Here is a 23365-nt window from a genome sequence, read left to right on the forward strand (position 1 = left end):
ACATCATGCATGATGAAGGGCCTTGATCTGGAGGATGATGGTATATTGTTGAACAGAAGATAAAGGCCATAGAACCGGATTTCTACAAATTATTCGCGACGAATCGATGCTGTGGTGTGTATAAGTCCATTGATGATTAATATATAAAAAGATGAAATAATATAATAATAAATATATAATAATAATAATAATAATCTATAATAATAATAATAATAATAATAATAATTAATAATAATAATAATATAATAAGAATATAATAATAATAATAATAAAATAATAATAATAATAATAATAATATATAATAATAATATATAATAATAATAATAATAATAATAATAATACTAATAATAATAATAATAATAATATATATACCTACATTTACTAATACATGCATGTAAACATTGGTGCACACAGAGCTAAGCATGTTTCTGTTACCACAATTTACAACTTTCTTAAATACCGTATAGACCATTTTTTCAAAAATACATATCTCATTGTGAGCAATATTAGTTTTGTTATATATATATATTATATGCCTCAAAAAAATAGTATACTTAATAATTTCTTATTTTATATTGCAGTTGAGTCCATGGAGTATATGAACGATAAAGCATTAGGCGATGGAGACACTGCTCTGAAATTTGCCTCTACTTTTTTCATCCCGGAACTTCGATGCGTTGGCTATGAAAGAGACAAAGGTCCGAAGTGCTATGCTAAAGATCCTGGAGACAAATTTCATCAATGCAGACGCATACCGAGAGCATGACAAGAATCGTCTGTACAACTCCATAACACTTTTAGGCGAATACTATCATCGCGTTCGTTTGGCCAACAATGCACCTATTACAATTTTGGGTGAATCGCTGCTCAATCTACTTACAAGGGAGATCAATGACACCTCATTGGTAATAAATACTCGATTGGCGCGTTTGATTTTATCACAGATTACGCTTAATGGCGAGATAATGCGCTCGCGCCATAAGGTAGAAATTGACCAACTACTGTACCATATTAGACGCCACCTGATAATGCAACCGGTGCTAACGCCTAAAGTAAAAGCTATGCTGCTTATGGTGTTGGATTTGTTCTACAGCCATTTTAAGCACATTGGCTTCGAGTTGGAGGCAATGTACTCAGACTACCTGGTTGCTGAGAGTGCGGAAGACGATGGTATTAATAACAATAGTGTAGCTGTGCAGCCGCAGACTCAGTACCAGCAGCAACAAGAGTCTCAAAGTGCGTATATAGAAGGACATGGGAGAAGTAACACTGATAATGCCAGCCAAACAAATAAGTCCACCCACGATTCTTTTGAGAAATGGATCGAGCAAGTCTGTGAAGATTCGCTCTGCGATATTGGTTTTGGCGAGGCGGATATTGGTAGTGGTGATCTTTACAGTCAAGTCGAGCACGAACAAGCACGAGAAAGCAACAGAAATTCAAGTAACGAAGGAGGCGTGAATCGCCAAAGCCGACGCCCATATCAGCCGCGCACATCACCGCGTCCTTTGAAACACCCTCAGGTGGCCAATGAAGAGTAAGTGTTGCGATTGTGGAAACCATTCTCTTAAAAATAACATTTTTATTGTTCAAATTATTAGCCGCTCCGAAGGACTCGATCAATACGCGTCTGTGGGAAACAGTGAAGATCGTGATAAGACTAAGCCTTCACCTAGCTGGCGCAAGACTCGTTTTAATCGCCCCATCGATGGTGATAATCAAAACGGACGTTCGAGCAACCAACAACGTCGCTATAGCGCCAGCTTCGATGACGACCACCACATCGTGCGTAGCGATGGCGGTAATTTACGTCTATATACCATACACGATCGTCGTAAGCATTCCCAGGAACGTTATGAGAGGAATCTTGGCAGCAACAATTACAGCAGCATTGTGAACTCCAATTGGGACCAACGGGATGATCGCAGCGAACGCCCATATATTAGCAATTATGAGCCTGGCAATTATAAGCGCGGAGGGCGCTTTCACAATCGTAATACGTACGATAAGTCACCACGGTTCCAAAAGCAGCAGCAATAGCAACATCACTCACCGTGGCGTCGCTAAAATACGTCCATAAACAATTCTTATCAGGATAAGAACTGTGCCTACAACTCCAGTGGGCACGAGTCAAATAGTTGCAGTTCATCACCAAAATCACAAATGTACGATGGAAAGTCGAATGCATCATATCGTCAGCGTCATCGCAATTTCACGCGACGTTCCCAGCCGCATATACACCAACCGAATGCTGAGAACTGACAGGCCCAGGGAAGCACCAAGGATGAGACCGAGATAGTTCGGAATGCCCAAGAAACCACAAAACACATGAACTATTTGTCCGCGAAGAAATGAGAAAAGGCTCCAGGGCGGCGGGTCCCCGCGGCAAAAGGACACTTCGTCGCAAAAACAATGAAGCTCATTCATCCTTATATTTATTCTGCCTACAATGTCTTGCACAATTAAAGATGCAATTGATTTTGATCAACTTCGGTTTGTGTTGGTTGTGCGAGAATTTTATGCATATTAAATGTGCACGATTAGGTGGCGTGACTTCGACAAAGTTTACTCACCTAAAAAAGGCTGTGGTGGTTTGAGGTGGTCCTGCCCTGTACGCATTGTCATCCAATTTAACGTGTGTAATAACGTGCGAAATAAATTTTTAAAATTGCAAAAGTTAACTAAGCAACTTTCAACTGAGTTCGATAGTCAATATAAGTTTGTGTCTCTGCCCAAACGTAGGTTAGAGCCTCAATTTCTAGAGGCCCCGCGGAGGGAGGGAATTTCCAAAATACACATTTTCTGCGTATTCACATAAGGCATCTGGGACTAAAATTAGTTATACGAATGGAAAATCGGGAAAATTCGCACTCCAACACACGGTATTATTTTATAAAAAAAAAAAAATATTTTAATTAAGTACTCATAGATCTGTGCATTTTAACTCTATTCATCACCTATTTAAAAAAAGGAACATTTACGAGTATTATTCATAATTACGGCCAGAGGCAGTAGCATAGAACGGATAAGCAGGCATTGGTGGAGAACGCAAACAAACGGAACTTCACAAACACAACGCACACAAACAGCAACAATTCCGATCAAGAAATGGCTAATATAGTTAGCAATCACAACAGTAGCAGCAGCAGCAATGGCACCAAGTACACAATTATCTTACAATAATTAAACAACGATAGTACGAACAGCAATGGAATTGGCAGTGCTGGCAGCGAGGTGCAGACTTTTGCGCGACGTTATGACCTGTAATATGCTGAACGCGGGAGTAGGAACAGGTCCTGTCAACTATATGATACCAACAGGTGGTTGTGTCTACGACCACATCATTGCCATGATGAAGGCCTTGATCTGGAGGATAATGGTATATTGTTGAACAGGAAGATAAAGGCCATAGAAACGGCTTTCTACAACACTTATTCGCGACGAATCGATGCTGTGGTGTGTTATAAGTCCATTGATGATTAAGTATATACAAAGATATATAAATAATATATAATAATAATAATAATAATACTAATTAATAATAATAATAATAATAATAATAGATAATAATAATAATAATAATAATAATAATAATAATAATTAATAATCATAATAATAATAATAATATAAATAATAATAATTTAATAATAATAATAATAATAATAATAATAATAAATAATAATAATAATAATAATAATAATAATAATATAATAATAATAATAATAATAATAATAATATATACATACATACATTTACTAATACATGCATGTAAACATTGGTGCACACAGAGCTAAGCATGTTTCTTTTACCACAATTTACAACTTTCTTAAATACCGTATAGACCATTTTTTCAAAAATACATATCTCATTGTGAGCAATATTAGTTTTGTTTCCTTATATATTATATGCCTCAAAAAAATAGTATATTAATAATTTTTCTTATTTTATATTGCAGTGAGTCCATGGAGTATATGAACGATAAAGCATTAGGCGATGGAGACACTGCTCTGAAATTGCTCTACTTTTTTCATCCCGGAACTTCGATGCGTTGGCTATGAAAGAGACAAAGGTCCGAAGTGCTATGCTAAAGATCCTGGAGACAAATTTCATCAATGCAGACGCATACCGAGAGCATGACAAGAATCGTCTGTACAACTCCATAACACTTTTAGGCGAATACTATCATCGCGTTCGTTTGGCCAACAATGCACCTATTACAATTTTGGGTGAATCGCTGCTCAATCTACTTACAAGGGAGATCAATGACACCTCATTGGTAATAAATACTCGATTGGCGCGTTTGATTTTATCACAGATTACGCTTAATGGCGAGATAATGCGCTCGCGCCATAAGGTAGAAATTGACCAACTACTGTACCATATTAGACGCCACCTGATAATGCAAGCCGGTGCTAACGCCTAAAGTAAAAGCTATGCTGCTTATGGTGTTGGATTTGTTCTACAGCCATTTTAAGCACATTGGCTTCGAGTTGGAGGCAATGTACTCAGACTACCTGGTTGCTGAGAGTGCGGAAGACGATGGTATTAATAACAATAGTGTAGCTGTGCAGCCGCAGACTCAGTACCAGCAGCAACAAGAGTCTCAAAGTGCGTATATAGAAGGACATGGGAGAAGTAACACTGATAATGCCAGCCAAACAAATAAGTCCACCCACGATTCTTTTGAGAAATGGATCGAGCAAGTCTGTGAAGATTCGCTCTGCGATATTGGTTTTGGCGAGGCGGATATTGGTAGTGGTGATCTTTACAGTCAAGTCGAGCACGAACAAGCACGAGAAAGCAACAGAAATTCAAGTAACGAAGGAGGCGTGAATCGCCAAAGCCGACGCCCATATCAGCCGCGCACATCACCGCGTCCTTTGAAACACCCTCAGGTGGCCAATGAAGAGTAAGTGTTGCGATTGTGGAAACCATTCTCTTAAAAATAACATTTTTATTGTTCAAATTATTAGCCGCTCCGAAGGACTCGATCAATACGCGTCTGTGGGAAACAGTGAAGATCGTGATAAGACTAAGCCTTCACCTAGCTGGCGCAAGACTCGTTTTAATCGCCCCATCGATGGTGATAATCAAAACGGACGTTCGAGCAACCAACAACGTCGCTATAGCGCCAGCTTCGATGACGACCACCACATCGTGCGTAGCGATGGCGGTAATTTACGTCTATATACCATACACGATCGTCGTAAGCATTCCCAGGAACGTTATGAGAGGAATCTTGGCAGCAACAATTACAGCAGCATTGTGAACTCCAATTGGGACCAACGGGATGATCGCAGCGAACGCCCATATATTAGCAATTATGAGCCTGGCAATTATAAGCGCGGAGGGCGCTTTCACAATCGTAATACGTACGATAAGTCACCACGGTTCCAAAAGCAGCAGCAATAGCAACATCACTCACCGTGGCGTCGCTAAAATACGTCCATAAACAATTCTTATCAGGATAAGAACTGTGCCTACAACTCCAGTGGGCACGAGTCAAATAGTTGCAGTTCATCACCAAAATCACAAATGTACGATGGAAAGTCGAATGCATCATATCGTCAGCGTCATCGCAATTTCACGCGACGTTCCCAGCCGCATATACACCAACCGAATGCTGAGAACTGACAGGCCCAGGGAAGCACCAAGGATGAGACCGAGATAGTTCGGAATGCCCAAGAAACCACAAAACACATGAACTATTTGTCCGCGAAGAAATGAGAAAAGGCTCCAGGGCGGCGGGTCCCCGCGGCAAAAGGACACTTCGTCGCAAAAACAATGAAGCTCATTCATCCTTATATTTATTCTGCCTACAATGTCTTGCACAATTAAAGATGCAATTGATTTTGATCAACTTCGGTTTGTGTTGGTTGTGCGAGAATTTTATGCATATTAAATGTGCACGATTAGGTGGCGTGACTTCGACAAAGTTTACTCACCTAAAAAAGGCTGTGGTGGTTTGAGGTGGTCCTGCCCTGTACGCATTGTCATCCAATTTAACGTGTGTAATAACGTGCGAAATAAATTTTTAAAATTGCAAAAGTTAACTAAGCAACTTTCAACTGAGTTCGATAGTCAATATAAGTTTGTGTCTCTGCCCAAACGTAGGTTAGAGCCTCAATTTCTAGAGGCCCCGCGGAGGGAGGGAATTTCCAAAATACACATTTTCTGCGTATTCACATAAGGCATCTGGGACTAAAATTAGTTATACGAATGGAAAATCGGGAAAATTCGCACTCCAACACACGGTATTATTTTATAAAAAAAAAAAAATATTTTAATTAAGTACTCATAGATCTGTGCATTTTAACTCTATTCATCACCTATTTAAAAAAAGGAACATTTACGAGTATTATTCATAATTACGGCCAGAGGCAGTAGCATAGAACGGATAAGCAGGCATTGGTGGAGAACGCAAACAAACGGAACTTCACAAACACAACGCACACAAACAGCAACAATTCCGATCAAGAAATGGCTAATATAGTTAGCAATCACAACAGTAGCAGCAGCAGCAATGGCACCAAGTACACAATATCTTACAATAATTTAAACAACGCTAGTACGAACAGCAATGGAATTGGCAGTGCTGGCAGCGAGGTGCAGACTTTGCGCGACGTTATGACCTGTAATATGCTGAACGCGGGAGTAGGAACAGGTCCTGTCAACTATATGATACCAACAGGTGGTTGTGTCTACGACCACATCATTGCCATGATGAAGGGCCTTGATCTGGAGGATAATGGTATATTGTTGAACAGGAAGATAAAGGCCATAGAAACGGATTTCTACAACATTATTCGCGACGAATCGATGCTGTGGTGTGTATAAGTCCATTGATGATTAATATATAAAAAGATATATAAATAATATATAATATAATATAATAATAATATAATAATAATAATAATAATAATAATAATAATAATAATAATAATAATAATAATAATAATAATATAATACTAATAATAATAATAATAATAATAATCATAATAATAATAATAATAATAATAATAATAATAATAATAATAATAATACTAATAATAATAATAATAATAAGTATACATACATACATTTACTAATACATGCATGTAAACATTGGTGCACACAGAGCTAAGCATGTTTCTTTTACCACAATTTACAACTTTCTTAAATACCGTATAGACCATTTTTTCAAAAATACATATCTCATTGTGAGCAATATTAGTTTTGTTTCCTTATATATTATATGCCTCAAAAAAATAGTATATTAATAATTTTCTTATTTTATATTGCAGTGAGTCCATGGAGTATATGAACGATAAAGCATTAGGCGATGGAGACACTGCTCTGAAATTTGCTCTACTTTTTTCATCCCGGAACTTCGATGCGTTGGCTATGAAAGAGACAAAGGTCCGAAGTGCTATGCTAAAGATCCTGGAGACAAATTTCATCAATGCAGACGCATACCGAGAGCATGACAAGAATCGTCTGTACAACTCCATAACACTTTTAGGCGAATACTATCATCGCGTTCGTTTGGCCAACAATGCACCTATTACAATTTTGGGTGAATCGCTGCTCAATCTACTTACAAGGGAGATCAATGACACCTCATTGGTAATAAATACTCGATTGGCGCGTTTGATTTTATCACAGATTACGCTTAATGGCGAGATAATGCGCTCGCGCCATAAGGTAGAAATTGACCAACTACTGTACCATATTAGACGCCACCTGATAATGCAGCCGGTGCTAACGCCTAAAGTAAAAGCTATGCTGCTTATGGTGTTGGATTTGTTCTACAGCCATTTTAAGCACATTGGCTTCGAGTTGGAGGCAATGTACTCAGACTACCTGGTTGCTGAGAGTGCGGAAGACGATGGTATTAATAACAATAGTGTAGCTGTGCAGCCGCAGACTCAGTACCAGCAGCAACAAGAGTCTCAAAGTGCGTATATAGAAGGACATGGGAGAAGTAACACTGATAATGCCAGCCAAACAAATAAGTCCACCCACGATTCTTTTGAGTTGCAGCCTACGATGAAATGGATCGAGCAAGTCTGTGAAGATTCGCTCTGCGATATTGGTTTTGGCGAGGCGGATATTGGTAGTGGTGATCTTTACAGTCAAGTCGAGCACGAACAAGCACGAGAAAGCAACAGAAATTCAAGTAACGAAGGAGGCGTGAATCGCCAAAGCCGACGCCCATATCAGCCGCGCACATCACCGCGTCCTTTGAAACACCCTCAGGTGGCCAATGAAGAGTAAGTGTTGCGATTGTGGAAACCATTCTCTTAAAAATAACATTTTTATTGTTCAAATTATTAGCCGCTCCGAAGGACTCGATCAATACGCGTCTGTGGGAAACAGTGAAGATCGTGATAAGACTAAGCCTTCACCTAGCTGGCGCAAGACTCGTTTTAATCGCCCCATCGATGGTGATAATCAAAACGGACGTTCGAGCAACCAACAACGTCGCTATAGCGCCAGCTTCGATGACGACCACCACATCGTGCGTAGCGATGGCGGTAATTTACGTCTATATACCATACACGATCGTCGTAAGCATTCCCAGGAACGTTATGAGAGGAATCTTGGCAGCAACAATTACAGCAGCATTGTGAACTCCAATTGGGACCAACGGGATGATCGCAGCGAACGCCCATATATTAGCAATTATGAGCCTGGCAATTATAAGCGCGGAGGGCGCTTTCACAATCGTAATACGTACGATAAGTCACCACGGTTCCAAAAGCAGCAGCAATAGCAACATCACTCACCTCATGGGCACCAAAATAAAGACAATCAGAAGATTCACAGCGAGACGTGGCGTCGCTAAAATACGTCCATAAACAATTCTTATCAGGATAAGAACTGTGCCTACAACTCCAGTGGGCACGAGTCAAATAGTTGCAGTTCATCACCAAAATCACAAATGTACGATGGAAAGTCGAATGCATCATATCGTCAGCGTCATCGCAATTTCACGCGACGTTCCCAGCCGCATATACACCAACCGAATGCTGAGAACTGACAGGCCCAGGGAAGCACCAAGGATGAGACCGAGATAGTTCGGAATGCCCAAGAAACCACAAAACACATGAACTATTTGTCCGCGAAGAAATGAGAAAAGGCTCCAGGGCGGCGGGTCCCCGCGGCAAAAGGACACTTCGTCGCAAAAACAATGAAGCTCATTCATCCTTATATTTATTCTGCCTACAATGTCTTGCACAATTAAAGATGCAATTGATTTTGATCAACTTCGGTTTGTGTTGGTTGTGCGAGAATTTTATGCATATTAAATGTGCACGATTAGGTGGCGTGACTTCGACAAAGTTTACTCACCTAAAAAAGGCTGTGGTGGTTTGAGGTGGTCCTGCCCTGTACGCATTGTCATCCAATTTAACGTGTGTAATAACGTGCGAAATAAATTTTTAAAATTGCAAAAGTTAACTAAGCAACTTTCAACTGAGTTCGATAGTCAATATAAGTTTGTGTCTCTGCCCAAACGTAGGTTAGAGCCTCAATTTCTAGAGGCCCCGCGGAGGGAGGGAATTTCCAAAATACACATTTTCTGCGTATTCACATAAGGCATCTGGGACTAAAATTAGTTATACGAATGGAAAATCGGGAAAATTCGCACTCCAACACACGGTATTATTTTATAAAAAAAAAAAATATTTTAATTAAGTACTCATAGATCTGTGCATTTTAACTCTATTCATCACCTATTTAAAAAAAGGAACATTTACGAGTATTATTCATAATTACGGCCAGAGGCAGTAGCATAGAACGGATAAGCAGGCATTGTTGGAGAACGCAAACAAACGGAACTTCACAAACACAACGCACACAAACAGCAACAATTCCGATCAAGAAATGGCTAATATAGTTAGCAATCACAACAGTAGCAGCAGCAGCAATGGCACCAAGTACACAATATCTTACAATAATTTAAACAACGCTAGTACGAACAGCAATGGAATTGGCAGTGCTGGCAGCGAGGTGCAGACTTTGCGCGACGTTATGTCCTGTAATATGCTGAACGTGGGAGTAGGAACAGGTCCTGTCAACTATATGATACCAACAGGTGGTTGTGTCTACGACCACATCATTGCCATGATGAAGGCCCTTGATCTGGAGGATGATGGTATATTGTTGAACAGGAAGATAAAGGCCATAGAAACGGATTTCTACAACATTATTCGCGACGAATCGATGCTGTGGTGTGTATAAGTCCATTGATGATTAATATATAAAAAGATATATAAATAATATATAATAATAATAATAATAATAATAATAATAATAATAATAATAATAATAATAATAATAATAATAATAATAATAATAATAATAATAATAATAATAATAATAATAATAATAATAATAATAATAATAATAATAATAATAATAATAATAATAATAATAATAATAATAATAATAATAATAATAATAATAATAATAATAATAATAATAATAATAATAATAATAATAATAATAATAATATATACATACATACATTTACTAATACATGCATGTAAACATTGGTGCACACAGAGCTAAGCATGTTTCTGTTACCACAATTTACAACTTTCTTAAATACCGTATAGACCATTTTTTCAAAAATACATATCTCATTGTGAGCAATATTAGTTTTGTTTCCTTATATATTATATGCCTCAAAAAATAGTATATTAATAATTTTCTTATTTTATATTGCAGTGAGTCCATGGAGTATATGAACGATAAAGCATTAGGCGATGGAGACACTGCTCTGAAATTTGCTCTACTTTTTTCATCCCGGAACTTCGATGCGTTGGCTATGAAAGAGACAAAGGTCCGAAGTGCTATGCTAAAGATCCTGGAGACAAATTTCATCAATGCAGACGCATACCGAGAGCATGACAAGAATCGTCTGTACAACTCCATAACACTTTTAGGCGAATACTATCATCGCGTTCGTTTGGCCAACAATGCACCTATTACAATTTTGGGTGAATCGCTGCTCAATCTACTTACAAGGGAGATCAATGACACCTCATTGGTAATAAATACTCGATTGGCGCGTTTGATTTTATCACAGATTACGCTTAATGGCGAGATAATGCGCTCGCGCCATAAGGTAGAAATTGACCAACTACTGTACCATATTAGACGCCACCTGATAATGCAGCCGGTGCTAACGCCTAAAGTAAAAGCTATGCTGCTTATGGTGTTGGATTTGTTCTACAGCCATTTTAAGCACATTGGCTTCGAGTTGGAGGCAATGTACTCAGACTACCTGGTTGCTGAGAGTGCGGAAGACGATGGTATTAATAACAATAGTGTAGCTGTGCAGCCGCAGACTCAGTACCAGCAGCAACAAGAGTCTCAAAGTGCGTATATAGAAGGACATGGGAGAAGTAACACTGATAATGCCAGCCAAACAAATAAGTCCACCCACGATTCTTTTGAGTTGCAGCCTACGATGAAGAAATGGATCGAGCAAGTCTGTGAAGATTCGCTCTGCGATATTGGTTTTGGCGAGGCGGATATTGGTAGTGGTGATCTTTACAGTCAAGTCGAGCACGAACAAGCACGAGAAAGCAACAGAAATTCAAGTAACGAAGGAGGCGTGAATCGCCAAAGCCGACGCCCATATCAGCCGCGCACATCACCGCGTCCTTTGAAACACCCTCAGGTGGCCAATGAAGAGTAAGTGTTGCGATTGTGGAAACCATTCTCTTAAAAATAACATTTTTATTGTTCAAATTATTAGCCGCTCCGAAGGACTCGATCAATACGCGTCTGTGGGAAACAGTGAAGATCGTGATAAGACTAAGCCTTCACCTAGCTGGCGCAAGACTCGTTTTAATCGCCCCATCGATGGTGATAATCAAAACGGACGTTCGAGCAACCAACAACGTCGCTATAGCGCCAGCTTCGATGACGACCACCACATCGTGCGTAGCGATGGCGGTAATTTACGTCTATATACCATACACGATCGTCGTAAGCATTCCCAGGAACGTTATGAGAGGAATCTTGGCAGCAACAATTACAGCAGCATTGTGAACTCCAATTGGGACCAACGGGATGATCGCAGCGAACGCCCATATATTAGCAATTATGAGCCTGGCAATTATAAGCGCGGAGGGCGCTTTCACAATCGTAATACGTACGATAAGTCACCACGGTTCCAAAAGCAGCAGCAATAGCAACATCACTCACCTCATGGGCACCAAAATAAAGACAATCAGAAGATTCACAGCGAGACGTGGCGTCGCTAAAATACGTCCATAAACAATTCTTATCAGGATAAGAACTGTGCCTACAACTCCAGTGGGCACGAGTCAAATAGTTGCAGTTCATCACCAAAATCACAAATGTACGATGGAAAGTCGAATGCATCATATCGTCAGCGTCATCGCAATTTCACGCGACGTTCCCAGCCGCATATACACCAACCGAATGCTGAGAACTGACAGGCCCAGGGAAGCACCAAGGATGAGACCGAGATAGTTCGGAATGCCCAAGAAACCACAAAACACATGAACTATTTGTCCGCGAAGAAATGAGAAAAGGCTCCAGGGCGGCGGGTCCCCGCGGCAAAAGGACACTTCGTCGCAAAAACAATGAAGCTCATTCATCCTTATATTTATTCTGCCTACAATGTCTTGCACAATTAAAGATGCAATTGATTTTGATCAACTTCGGTTTGTGTTGGTTGTGCGAGAATTTTATGCATATTAAATGTGCACGATTAGGTGGCGTGACTTCGACAAAGTTTACTCACCTAAAAAAGGCTGTGGTGGTTTGAGGTGGTCCTGCCCTGTACGCATTGTCATCCAATTTAACGTGTGTAATAACGTGCGAAATAAATTTTTAAAATTGCAAAAGTTAACTAAGCAACTTTCAACTGAGTTCGATAGTCAATATAAGTTTGTGTCTCTGCCCAAACGTAGGTTAGAGCCTCAATTTCTAGAGGCCCCGCGGAGGGAGGGAATTTCCAAAATACACATTTTCTGCGTATTCACATAAGGCATCTGGGACTAAAATTAGTTATACGAATGGAAAATCGGGAAAATTCGCACTCCAACACACGGTATTATTTTATAAAAAAAAAAAAATATTTTAATTAAGTACTCATAGATCTGTGCATTTTAACTCTATTCATCACCTATTTAAAAAAAGGAACATTTACGAGTATTATTCATAATTACGGCCAGAGGCAGTAGCATAGAACGGATAAGCAGGCATTGGTGGAGAACGCAAACAAACGGAACTTCACAAACACAACGCACACAAACAGCAACAATTCCGATCAAGAAATGGCTAATATAGTTAGCAATCACAACAGTAGCAGCAGCAGCAATGGCACCAAGTACACAATATCTTACAATAATTTAAACAACGCTAGTACGAACAGCAATGGAATTGGCAGTGCTGGCAGCGAGGTGCAGACTTTGCGCGACGTTATGTCCTGTAATATGCTGAACGCGGGAGTAGGAACAGGTCCTGTCAACTATATGATACCAACAGGTGGTTGTGTCTACGACCACATCATTGCCATGATGAAGGGCCTTGATCTGGAGGATGATGGTATATTGTTGAACAGGAAGATAAAGGCCATAGAAACGGATTTCTACAACATTATTCGCGACGAATCGATGCTGTGGTGTGTATAAGTCCATTGATGATTAATATATAAAAAGATATATAAATAATATATAATAATAATAATAATAATAATAATAATAATAATAAGAATAATAATAATAATAATAATAATAATAATAATAATAATAATAATAATAATAATAATAATAATAAGAATAATAATAATAATAAGAATACTAATAATAATAATAATAATAATAATAAATAATAATAATAATAATAAATAATAATAATAATAATAATAATAATAATAATATATACATACATACATTTACTAATACATGCATGTAAACATTGGTGCACACAGAGCTAAGCATGTTTCTGTTACCACAATTTACAACTTTCTTAATACCGTATAGACCATTTTTTCAAAAATACATATCTCATTGTGAGCAATATTAGTTTTGTTTCCTTATATATTATATGCCTCAAAAAATAGTATATTAATAATTTTCTTATTTTATATTGCAGTGAGTCCATGGAGTATATGAACGATAAAGCATTAGGCGATGGAGACACTGCTCTGAAATTTGCTCTACTTTTTTCATCCCGGAACTTCGATGCGTTGGCTATGAAAGAGACAAAGGTCCGAAGTGCTATGCTAAAGATCCTGGAGACAAATTTCATCAATGCAGACGCATACCGAGAGCATGACAAGAATCGTCTGTACAACTCCATAACACTTTTAGGCGAATACTATCATCGCGTTCGTTTGGCCAACAATGCACCTATTACAATTTTGGGTGAATCGCTGCTCAATCTACTTACAAGGGAGATCAATGACACCTCATTGGTAATAAATACTCGATTGGCGCGTTTGATTTTATCACAGATTACGCTTAATGGCGAGATAATGCGCTCGCGCCATAAGGTAGAAATTGACCAACTACTGTACCATATTAGACGCCACCTGATAATGCAGCCGGTGCTAACGCCTAAAGTAAAAGCTATGCTGCTTATGGTGTTGGATTTGTTCTACAGCCATTTTAAGCACATTGGCTTCGAGTTGGAGGCAATGTACTCAGACTACCTGGTTGCTGAGAGTGCGGAAGACGATGGTATTAATAACAATAGTGTAGCTGTGCAGCCGCAGACTCAGTACCAGCAGCAACAAGAGTCTCAAAGTGCGTATATAGAAGGACATGGGAGAAGTAACACTGATAATGCCAGCCAAACAAATAAGTCCACCCACGATTCTTTTGAGTTGCAGCCTACGATGAAGAAATGGATCGAGCAAGTCTGTGAAGATTCGCTCTGCGATATTGGTTTTGGCGAGGCGGATATTGGTAGTGGTGATCTTTACAGTCAAGTCGAGCACGAACAAGCACGAGAAAGCAACAGAAATTCAAGTAACGAAGGAGGCGTGAATCGCCAAAGCCGACGCCCATATCAGCCGCGCACATCACCGCGTCCTTTGAAACACCCTCAGGTGGCCAATGAAGAGTAAGTGTTGCGATTGTGGAAACCATTCTCTTAAAAATAACATTTTTATTGTTCAAATTATTAGCCGCTCCGAAGGACTCGATCAATACGCGTCTGTGGGAAACAGTGAAGATCGTGATAAGACTAAGCCTTCACCTAGCTGGCGCAAGACTCGTTTTAATCGCCCCATCGATGGTGATAATCAAAACGGACGTTCGAGCAACCAACAACGTCGCTATAGCGCCAGCTTCGATGACGACCACCACATCGTGCGTAGCGATGGCGGTAATTTACGTCTATATACCATACACGATCGTCGTAAGCATTCCCAGGAACGTTATGAGAGGAATCTTGGCAGCAACAATTACAGCAGCATTGTGAACTCCAATTGGGACCAACGGGATGATCGCAGCGAACGCCCATATATTAGCAATTATGAGCCTGGCAATTATAAGCGCGGAGGGCGCTTTCACAATCGTAATACGTACGATAAGTCACCACGGTTCCAAAAGCAGCAGCAATAGCAACATCACTCACCTCATGGGCACCAAAATAAAGACAATCAGAAGATTCACAGCGAGACGTGGCGTCGCTAAAATACGTCCATAAACAATTCTTATCAGGATAAGAACTGTGCCTACAACTCCAGTGGGCACGAGTCAAATAGTTGCAGTTCATCACCAAAATCACAAATGTACGATGGAAAGTCGAATGCATCATATCGTCAGCGTCATCGCAATTTCACGCGACGTTCCCAGCCGCATATACACCAACCGAATGCTGAGAACTGACAGGCCCAGGGAAGCACCAAGGATGAGACCGAGATAGTTCGGAATGCCCAAGAAACCACAAAACACATGAACTATTTGTCCGCGAAGAAATGAGAAAAGGCTCCAGGGCGGCGGGTCCCCGCGGCAAAAGGACACTTCGTCGCAAAAACAATGAAGCTCATTCATCCTTATATTTATTCTGCCTACAATGTCTTGCACAATTAAAGATGCAATTGATTTTGATCAACTTCGGTTTGTGTTGGTTGTGCGAGAATTTTATGCATATTAAATGTGCACGATTAGGTGGCGTGACTTCGACAAAGTTTACTCACCTAAAAAAGGCTGTGGTGGTTTGAGGTGGTCCTGCCCTGTACGCATTGTCATCCAATTTAACGTGTGTAATAACGTGCGAAATAAATTTTTAAAATTGCAAAAGTTAACTAAGCAACTTTCAACTGAGTTCGATAGTCAATATAAGTTTGTGTCTCTGCCCAAACGTAGGTTAGAGCCTCAATTTCTAGAGGCCCCGCGGAGGGAGGGAATTTCCAAAATACACATTTTCTGCGTATTCACATAAGGCATCTGGGACTAAAATTAGTTATACGAATGGAAAATCGGGAAAATTCGCACTCCAACACACGGTATTATTTTATAAAAAAAAAAAAATATTTTAATTAAGTACTCATAGATCTGTGCATTTTAACTCTATTCATCACCTATTTAAAAAAAGGAACATTTACGAGTATTATTCATAATTACGGCCAGAGGCAGTAGCATAGAACGGATAAGCAGGCATTGGTGGAGAACGCAAACAAACGGAACTTCACAAACACAACGCACACAAACAGCAACAATTCCGATCAAGAAATGGCTAATATAGTTAGCAATCACAACAGTAGCAGCAGCAGCAATGGCACCAAGTACACAATATCTTACAATAATTTAAACAACGCTAGTACGAACAGCAATGGAATTGGCAGTGCTGGCAGCGAGGTGCAGACTTTGCGCGACGTTATGTCCTGTAATATGCTGAACGCGGGAGTAGGAACAGGTCCTGTCAACTATATGATACCAACAGGTGGTTGTGTCTACGACCACATCATTGCCATGATGAAGGGCCTTGATCTGGAGGATGATGGTATATTGTTGAACAGGAAGATAAAGGCCATAGAAACGGATTTCTACAACATTATTCGCGACGAATCGATGCTGTGGTGTGTATAAGTCCATTGATGATTAATATATAAAAAGATATATAAATAATATATAATAATAATAATAATAATAATAATAATAATAATAATAATAATAATAATAATAATAATAATAATATAATAATAATAATAATAATAATAATAATAATAATAATAATAATAATAATAATAATAATAATAATAATAATAATAATAATAATAATAATAATAATAATAATAATAATAATAATAATAATAATAATAATAATAATAATAATAATAATAATAATAATAATAATATATACATACATACATTTGTGCACACAGAGCTAAGCATGTTTCTGTTACCACAATTTACAACTTTCTTAAATACCGTATAGACCATTTTTTCAAAAATACATATCTCATTGTGAGCAATATTAGTTTTGTTTCCTTATATATTATATGCCTCAAAAAAATAGTATATTAATAATTTTCTTATTTTATATTGCAGTGAGTCCATGGAGTATATGAACGATAAAGCATTAGGCGATGGAGACACTGCTCTGAAATTTGCTCTACTTTTTTCATCCCGGAACTTCGATGCGTTGGCTATGAAAGAGACAAAGGTCCGAAGTGCTATGCTAAAGATCCTGGAGACAAATTTCATCAATGCAGACGCATACCGAGAGCATGACAAGAATCGTCTGTACAACTCCATAACACTTTTAGGCGAATACTATCATCGCGTTCGTTTGGCCAACAATGCACCTATTACAATTTTGGGTGAATCGCTGCTCAATCTACTTACAAGGGAGATCAATGACACCTCATTGGTAATAAATACTCGATTGGCGCGTTTGATTTTATCACAGATTACGCTTAATGGCGAGATAATGCGCTCGCGCCATAAGGTAGAAATTGACCAACTACTGTACCATATTAGACGCCACCTGATAATGCAGCCGGTGCTAACGCCTAAAGTAAAAGCTATGCTGCTTATGGTGTTGGATTTGTTCTACAGCCATTTTAAGCACATTGGCTTCGAGTTGGAGGCAATGTACTCAGACTACCTGGTTGCTGAGAGTGCGGAAGACGATGGTATTAATAACAATAGTGTAGCTGTGCAGCCGCAGACTCAGTACCAGCAGCAACAAGAGTCTCAAAGTGCGTATATAGAAGGACATGGGAGAAGTAACACTGATAATGCCAGCCAAACAAATAAGTCCACCCACGATTCTTTTGAGTTGCAGCCTACGATGAAGAAATGGATCGAGCAAGTCTGTGAAGATTCGCTCTGCGATATTGGTTTTGGCGAGGCGGATATTGGTAGTGGTGATCTTTACAGTCAAGTCGAGCACGAACAAGCACGAGAAAGCAACAGAAATTCAAGTAACGAAGGAGGCGTGAATCGCCAAAGCCGACGCCCATATCAGCCGCGCACATCACCGCGTCCTTTGAAACACCCTCAGGTGGCCAATGAAGAGTAAGTGTTGCGATTGTGGAAACCATTCTCTTAAAAATAACATTTTTATTGTTCAAATTATTAGCCGCTCCGAAGGACTCGATCAATACGCGTCTGTGGGAAACAGTGAAGATCGTGATAAGACTAAGCCTTCACCTAGCTGGCGCAAGACTCGTTTTAATCGCCCCATCGATGGTGATAATCAAAACGGACGTTCGAGCAACCAACAACGTCGCTATAGCGCCAGCTTCGATGACGACCACCACATCGTGCGTAGCGATGGCGGTAATTTACGTCTATATACCATACACGATCGTCGTAAGCATTCCCAGGAACGTTATGAGAGGAATCTTGGCAGCAACAATTACAGCAGCATTGTGAACTCCAATTGGGACCAACGGGATGATCGCAGCGAACGCCCATATATTAGCAATTATGAGCCTGGCAATTATAAGCGCGGAGGGCGCTTTCACAATCGTAATACGTACGATAAGTCACCACGGTTCCAAAAGCAGCAGCAATAGCAACATCACTCACCTCATGGGCACCAAAATAAAGACAATCAGAAGATTCACAGCGAGACGTGGCGTCGCTAAAATACGTCCATAAACAATTCTTATCAGGATAAGAACTGTGCCTACAACTCCAGTGGGCACGAGTCAAATAGTTGCAGTTCATCACCAAAATCACAAATGTACGATGGAAAGTCGAATGCATCATATCGTCAGCGTCATCGCAATTTCACGCGACGTTCCCAGCCGCATATACACCAACCGAATGCTGAGAACTGACAGGCCCAGGGAAGCACCAAGGATGAGACCGAGATAGTTCGGAATGCCCAAGAAACCACAAAACACATGAACTATTTGTCCGCGAAGAAATGAGAAAAGGCTCCAGGGCGGCGGGTCCCCGCGGCAAAAGGACACTTCGTCGCAAAAACAATGAAGCTCATTCATCCTTATATTTATTCTGCCTACAATGTCTTGCACAATTAAAGATGCAATTGATTTTGATCAACTTCGGTTTGTGTTGGTTGTGCGAGAATTTTATGCATATTAAATGTGCACGATTAGGTGGCGTGACTTCGACAAAGTTTACTCACCTAAAAAAGGCTGTGGTGGTTTGAGGTGGTCCTGCCCTGTACGCATTGTCATCCAATTTAACGTGTGTAATAACGTGCGAAATAAATTTTTAAAATTGCAAAAGTTAACTAAGCAACTTTCAACTGAGTTCGATAGTCAATATAAGTTTGTGTCTCTGCCCAAACGTAGGTTAGAGCCTCAATTTCTAGAGGCCCCGCGGAGGGAGGGAATTTCCAAAATACACATTTTCTGCGTATTCACATAAGGCATCTGGGACTAAAATTAGTTATACGAATGGAAAATCGGGAAAATTCGCACTCCAACACACGGTATTATTTTATAAAAAAAAAAAATATTTTAATTAAGTACTCATAGATCTGTGCATTTTAACTCTATTCATCACCTATTTAAAAAAAGGAACATTTACGAGTATTATTCATAATTACGGCCAGAGGCAGTAGCATAGAACGGATAAGCAGGCATTGGTGGAGAACGCAAACAAACGGAACTTCACAAACACAACGCACACAAACAGCAACAATTCCGATCAAGAAATGGCTAATATAGTTAGCAATCACAACAGTAGCAGCAGCAGCAATGGCACCAAGTACACAATATCTTACAATAATTTAAACAACGCTAGTACGAACAGCAATGGAATTGGCAGTGCTGGCAGCGAGGTGCAGACTTTGCGCGACGTTATGACCTGTAATATGCTGAACGCGGGAGTAGGAACAGGTCCTGTCAACTATATGATACCAACAGGTGGTTGTGTCTACGACCACATCATTGCCATGATGAAGGGCCTTGATCTGGAGGATGATGGTATATTGTTGAACAGGAAGATAAAGGCCATAGAAACGGATTTCTACAACATTATTCGCGACGAATCGATGCTGTGGTGTGTATAAGTCCATGATGATTAATATATAAAAAGATATATAAATAATATATAATAATAAGAATAATAATAATAATAATAATAATAATAATAATAATAATAATAATAATAATAATAATAATAATAATAATAATAATAATAATAATAATAATAATAATAATAATAATAATAATAATAATAATAATAATAATAATAATAATAATAATAATAATAATAATAATAATAATAATAATAATAATACTAATAATAATAATAATAATAATAATAATAATAATAATAATAATAATATACATACATACATTTACTAATACATGCATGTAAACATTGGTGCACACAGAGCTAAGCATGTTTCTGTTACCACAATTTACAACTTTCTTAAATACTCGTATAGACCATTTTTTCAAAAATACATATCTCATTGTGAGCAATATTAGTTTTGTTTCCTTATATATTATATGCCTCAAAAAAATAGTATATTAATAATTTTCTTATTTTATATTGCAGTGAGTCCATGGAGTATATGAACGATAAAGCATTAGGCGATGGAGACACTGCTCTGAAATTTGCTCTACTTTTTTCATCCCGGAACTTCGATGCGTTGGCTATGAAAGAGACAAAGGTCCGAAGTGCTATGCTAAAGATCCTGGAGACAAATTTCATCAATGCAGACGCATACCGAGAGCATGACAAGAATCGTCTGTACAACTCCATAACACTTTTAGGCGAATACTATCATCGCGTTCGTTTGGCCAACAATGCACCTATTACAATTTTGGGTGAATCGCTGCTCAATCTACTTACAAGGGAGATCAATGACACCTCATTGGTAATAAATACTCGATTGGCGCGTTTGATTTTATCACAGATTACGCTTAATGGCGAGATAATGCGCTCGCGCCATAAGGTAGAAATTGACCAACTACTGTACCATATTAGACGCCACCTGATAATGCAGCCGGTGCTAACGCCTAAAGTAAAAGCTATGCTGCTTATGGTGTTGGATTTGTTCTACAGCCATTTTAAGCACATTGGCTTCGAGTTGGAGGCAATGTACTCAGACTACCTGGTTGCTGAGAGTGCGGAAGACGATGGTATTAATAACAATAGTGTAGCTGTGCAGCCGCAGACTCAGTACCAGCAGCAACAAGAGTCTCAAAGTGCGTATATAGAAGGACATGGGAGAAGTAACACTGATAATGCCAGCCAAACAAATAAGTCCACCCACGATTCTTTTGAGTTGCAGCCTACGATGAAGAAATGGATCGAGCAAGTCTGTGAAGATTCGCTCTGCGATATTGGTTTTGGCGAGGCGGATATTGGTAGTGGTGATCTTTACAGTCAAGTCGAGCACGAACAAGCACGAGAAAGCAACAGAAATTCAAGTAACGAAGGAGGCGTGAATCGCCAAAGCCGACGCCCATATCAGCCGCGCACATCACCGCGTCCTTTGAAACACCCTCAGGTGGCCAATGAAGAGTAAGTGTTGCGATTGTGGAAACCATTCTCTTAAAAATAACATTTTTATTGTTCAAATTATTAGCCGCTCCGAAGGACTCGATCAATACGCGTCTGTGGGAAACAGTGAAGATCGTGATAAGACTAAGCCTTCACCTAGCTGGCGCAAGACTCGTTTTAATCGCCCCATCGATGGTGATAATCAAAACGGACGTTCGAGCAACCAACAACGTCGCTATAGCGCCAGCTTCGATGACGACCACCACATCGTGCGTAGCGATGGCGGTAATTTACGTCTATATACCATACACGATCGTCGTAAGCATTCCCAGGAACGTTATGAGAGGAATCTTGGCAGCAACAATTACAGCAGCATTGTGAACTCCAATTGGGACCAACGGGATGATCGCAGCGAACGCCCATATATTAGCAATTATGAGCCTGGCAATTATAAGCGCGGAGGGCGCTTTCACAATCGTAATACGTACGATAAGTCACCACGGTTCCAAAAGCAGCAGCAATAGCAACATCACTCACCTCATGGGCACCAAAATAAAGACAATCAGAAGATTCACAGCGAGACGTGGCGTCGCTAAAATACGTCCATAAACAATTCTTATCAGGATAAGAACTGTGCCTACAACTCCAGTGGGCACGAGTCAAATAGTTGCAGTTCATCACCAAAATCACAAATGTACGATGGAAAGTCGAATGCATCATATCGTCAGCGTCATCGCAATTTCACGCGACGTTCCCAGCCGCATATACACCAACCGAATGCTGAGAACTGACAGGCCCAGGGAAGCACCAAGGATGAGACCGAGATAGTTCGGAATGCCCAAGAAACCACAAAACACATGAACTATTTGTCCGCGAAGAAATGAGAAAAGGCTCCAGGGCGGCGGGTCCCCGCGGCAAAAGGACACTTCGTCGCAAAAACAATGAAGCTCATTCATCCTTATATTTATTCTGCCTACAATGTCTTGCACAATTAAAGATGCAATTGATTTTGATCAACTTCGGTTTGTGTTGGTTGTGCGAGAATTTTATGCATATTAAATGTGCACGATTAGGTGGCGTGACTTCGACAAAGTTTACTCACCTAAAAAAGGCTGTGGTGGTTTGAGGTGGTCCTGCCCTGTACGCATTGTCATCCAATTTAACGTGTGTAATAACGTGCGAAATAAATTTTTAAAATTGCAAAAGTTAACTAAGCAACTTTCAACTGAGTTCGATAGTCAATATAAGTTTGTGTCTCTGCCCAAACGTAGGTTAGAGCCTCAATTTCTAGAGGCCCCGCGGAGGGAGGGAATTTCCAAAATACACATTTTCTGCGTATTCACATAAGGCATCTGGGACTAAAATTAGTTATACGAATGGAAAATCGGGAAAATTCGCACTCCAACACACGGTATTATTTTATAAAAAAAAAAAAATATTTTAATTAA

The 23365-nt window shown here is 39.4% G+C and overlaps 6 protein-coding genes and 1 pseudogene across 6 annotated transcripts; all 7 read left to right on the forward strand.

The window, feature by feature from the left end:
* Positions 1–653: 653 nt before the first annotated feature.
* On the forward strand, positions 654–2681 carry LOC115630381 (the record flags this gene model as incomplete). Its single annotated transcript, XM_030526911.1, is given in 2 exon segments — positions 654–1537; positions 1602–2681. Coding segments are annotated over 2 exon segments (1545 nt in total), but the record flags the coding sequence as incomplete, so codon positions are not given.
* Positions 2682–3108: 427 nt separating this feature from the next.
* On the forward strand, positions 3109–9248 carry LOC115630382 (annotated as a pseudogene).
* LOC115630379 (GATA zinc finger domain-containing protein 14-like) lies at positions 6357–9441 on the forward strand. The gene is given in 4 exon segments (XM_030526910.1): positions 6357–6827; positions 7284–8252; positions 8317–9065; positions 9229–9441. Coding segments are annotated over 3 exon segments (2022 nt in total). The 5' UTR covers positions 6357–6480; the 3' UTR covers positions 9023–9065; positions 9229–9441.
* A 329-nt stretch (positions 9442–9770) lies between these two features.
* LOC115630387 (GATA zinc finger domain-containing protein 14-like) lies at positions 9771–12874 on the forward strand. The gene is given in 4 exon segments (XM_030526914.1): positions 9771–10214; positions 10714–11685; positions 11750–12498; positions 12662–12874. Coding segments are annotated over 3 exon segments (2025 nt in total). The 5' UTR covers positions 9771–9867; the 3' UTR covers positions 12456–12498; positions 12662–12874.
* A 307-nt stretch (positions 12875–13181) lies between these two features.
* Positions 13182–16282, forward strand: LOC115630388 (GATA zinc finger domain-containing protein 14-like). The gene is given in 3 exon segments (XM_030526915.1): positions 13182–13648; positions 14122–15093; positions 15158–16282. Coding segments are annotated over 3 exon segments (2025 nt in total). The 5' UTR covers positions 13182–13301; the 3' UTR covers positions 15864–16282.
* Positions 16283–16589: 307 nt separating this feature from the next.
* On the forward strand, positions 16590–19689 carry LOC115630389 (GATA zinc finger domain-containing protein 14-like). Its single transcript, XM_030526916.1, is given in 3 exon segments — positions 16590–17056; positions 17529–18500; positions 18565–19689. Coding segments are annotated over 3 exon segments (2025 nt in total). The 5' UTR covers positions 16590–16709; the 3' UTR covers positions 19271–19689.
* Positions 19690–19994: 305 nt separating this feature from the next.
* Positions 19995–23127, forward strand: LOC115630390 (GATA zinc finger domain-containing protein 14-like). Its single transcript, XM_030526917.1, is given in 3 exon segments — positions 19995–20462; positions 20967–21938; positions 22003–23127. Coding segments are annotated over 3 exon segments (2025 nt in total). The 5' UTR covers positions 19995–20115; the 3' UTR covers positions 22709–23127.
* Positions 23128–23365: the final 238 nt, after the last annotated feature.

Source organism: Scaptodrosophila lebanonensis, unplaced genomic scaffold, assembly GCF_003285725.1.
Source record: "Scaptodrosophila lebanonensis strain 11010-0011.00,11010-0021.00 unplaced genomic scaffold, SlebRS2 tig00000589-arrow-arrow-pilon, whole genome shotgun sequence".
In the NCBI taxonomy this organism is placed as follows: Eukaryota; Metazoa; Arthropoda; class Insecta; order Diptera; family Drosophilidae; genus Scaptodrosophila; species Scaptodrosophila lebanonensis.